At 34.2% G+C, this 2943-nt stretch overlaps 1 protein-coding gene across 1 annotated transcript in view; it reads left to right on the top strand.

Moving 5' to 3' along the window:
• The window catches only part of HELRODRAFT_164792 (hypothetical protein), a gene marked incomplete at both ends in the record, with an annotated part of 4809 nt that extends 3082 nt beyond the window's left edge, over nucleotides 1–1727 (top strand). Inside the window, 2 exons of the mRNA XM_009030756.1 lie at nucleotides 1196–1281; nucleotides 1614–1727. Of these exons, the coding sequence (XP_009029004.1) occupies nucleotides 1196–1281; nucleotides 1614–1727 (200 nt within the window). The remainder of the gene's footprint in view (nucleotides 1–1195; nucleotides 1282–1613) is intronic.
• Nucleotides 1728–2943: the final 1216 nt, after the last annotated feature.

Here is a 2943-nt window from a genome sequence, read left to right on the forward strand (position 1 = left end):
TGGGCACATGGCAGCAGCTGGCAAAATTAAATGCAAGTTCCATCACAGTAAATGACGTTGACATACCGTTTGTTCAGACAGCTACCAACTTGGGAGTTTTGCTTGATAGTAAATTATCGATGAAAGATCATATAAAGATGATATCGATCTCATGCGTCTCCTGTCTCCGAAATTTGTATCGAATTAAACACTGGTTGGACAGATCAACCATAGAAACTTTAGTGCATGCATTTGTTACGTCTCGTTTAGATTACTGCAACAGCTTGTTGTATAAAATACCCGACAAATCAATAGCTATTTTGCAGTCGGTTCAGAATAGAGCTGCAAAGTTGGTTGCCGGTAAATTGAAGTTTGACCACGTTACGCCAATTTTGAATGATCTGCACTGGCTGACAATTGATAAAAGAATAATTTTTAAAATTGGTGTGATTATGTTCAAAGCATTGAATGGAATGTCACCGGATTACATAACTGATAAATTTACCAGAAAAGAATCAACTTCTGGTTTCCATCTTCGATCAGATGATATGAATCTCTTGAGGGTGCCAGTGGCGTTTTTACAGATTGGTTCGCGTGATATTGCAATCGCTGGTCCTACTGTGTGGAACAATCTCCCTGCACCACTAAGAAGGCCTGGGCTTCATCTTCGAGCATTTAAAAAAGATTTAAAGACATTTTTATTTTGTTGAAATTACATTGAATTCTGTACTACTTGATTCTGTACTATTTTGTTTGTCACGTATATAATTGCTTTATTTTTGAGAGCGCCTGTGAGAACATTTAATGGGCGCTCTAGAAGTTATCCTTAATAAATAATAAATAATAAATACATACATACATACATACATACATACATACATACATACATACATACATACATACATACATACATACATACACAAATACATACATACACACATAAATACATACAAACAAACATTCATGAGAATACTTGTTACATACTGTATTGTTTTTCATAGATTCGCACATACGTAAAAGCTTAACTTGCACAGTTTGATTGAATAACAGACACAGACACAGACACACACACACACACACACACACACACACTTTCACACATACACACACTCACACACAACAACAACACAACAGCAATAACAACGACAACACATACACATACACATACGTACAAAAACACAAACAACAACAACAAAAACAATTGTTAACGCTTTAGATTACCAGTCTGAAGAAGAAAAAGGAAACAATTATCATCAACATCAACAAAAGATACTCAATTTCACGGGGAATTTGATCACTGAGGTAATCAAATTCAACGGCAACAACAACAACAACCACGACAACACAACAACCTCAACAACAACCAAAACATCAATCACAACAACAGCAACAACCATACAAACAACAAATCGGCAAAAACCACAAACCTACCAGTATTAACAACAATTACAATGGCAACAACTACAAGAGCAACATCGTTAACAACAATTACAACGACAACAATAAACAAGCACACAAACTCAACAATAGCAACAACACTACAACATACAAACAAGCAAACAGCATACAAACAAAAACATACAAACGACAAGCATAAACATCACGACAACAGCAACATAAAAACAACAACACAGCCATCACAACAAAACAACATAGAAAACAAGACAACGAAACAACAACACAAAGAACAAACAATTAGATACATAGATATCATTAAAGTGATCATATTGAGCTCGATCAGAGGTTAATACGCCAAACGTGATAGTGAACCAAAAATCACAGAAAAAAAAATAAAACAAAGGATATTGAATTGCTAACGATAATGTAATTTATTAATTAGAAAACAAAGAAAATATAAAACAATGGATATAACATTACTAATTGTAGTGCGATGATACTAAATAGTAAGGGCAACAAAACTACTGCTACTACTACTACTGCTGCTGCTACTACTACCACTACTACTACTACTATCATTATTCATAATATTATTATTACTACTACTATTACTAATAATAATGATAATAATACTTTTACTACTACTTCTACTACCACTTCTATTACTACTACTATTACATATGAATATGTATTGTATTCATGAAGATGGTAGAATGAAATCACCAAGGTTATTTATCACCATCGTCGTCATTATCATCATCATCATCGTCGTCGTCACCATTGTCATCTTGCTTATTATTTGTTTGCTGATTTTCAGCTTTATTCATCATTCTTACAGTCATCATTAACACGGATACCATCATCATCACCATATGCATTACACGTTATGATTGCATCATCATCATCATCACCGTGTTATCATCATCATCATTACTGTATCATCATCATCGTCGTCGTCTTCTTCTTCGTCATCATCATCATCAGCGGCAGCACATTACAAACATCATTATCATCCTAATCATAATCAACATCATCATTCACAACAACATGTAATAAAAGTTTGACAAAACTTGAGCAAATGTTACACACACGCAAACACACACACACACGCGCGCGCGCACACACAAACAAACACACCCACATACGTTTATGTAATGTATTGTATTGATTGTAAATTATTTAATATCACATATAAAAATAGCACGCCAAAATATATTTTTGAGTGTACACACAATTCAATCAAACACACATACACACACATACATACATATACATGAATAAATACACATACACACGCACACATATACACGCACACACAACTGGACAAATGTTTCTCACTTACACACACTCCATCCAGCACACACAATGTCAATTTATCATTCAAGCATTCAAATCAATAAACACTTTAAAACCGACTCCATTGAACATCGATGTAATTGTTTTCAAGATATATTCTCAATTAACGTTTCGAAATATGCAAGAGTTAGTATTACAAACACACACCACACACACACACACACACACACACACTTGAAAATATACACATACACACACACCACACCACAT

This window comes from Helobdella robusta (assembly GCF_000326865.2).
Source record: "Helobdella robusta unplaced genomic scaffold HELROscaffold_7, whole genome shotgun sequence".
In the NCBI taxonomy this organism is placed as follows: domain Eukaryota; kingdom Metazoa; phylum Annelida; class Clitellata; order Rhynchobdellida; family Glossiphoniidae; genus Helobdella; species Helobdella robusta.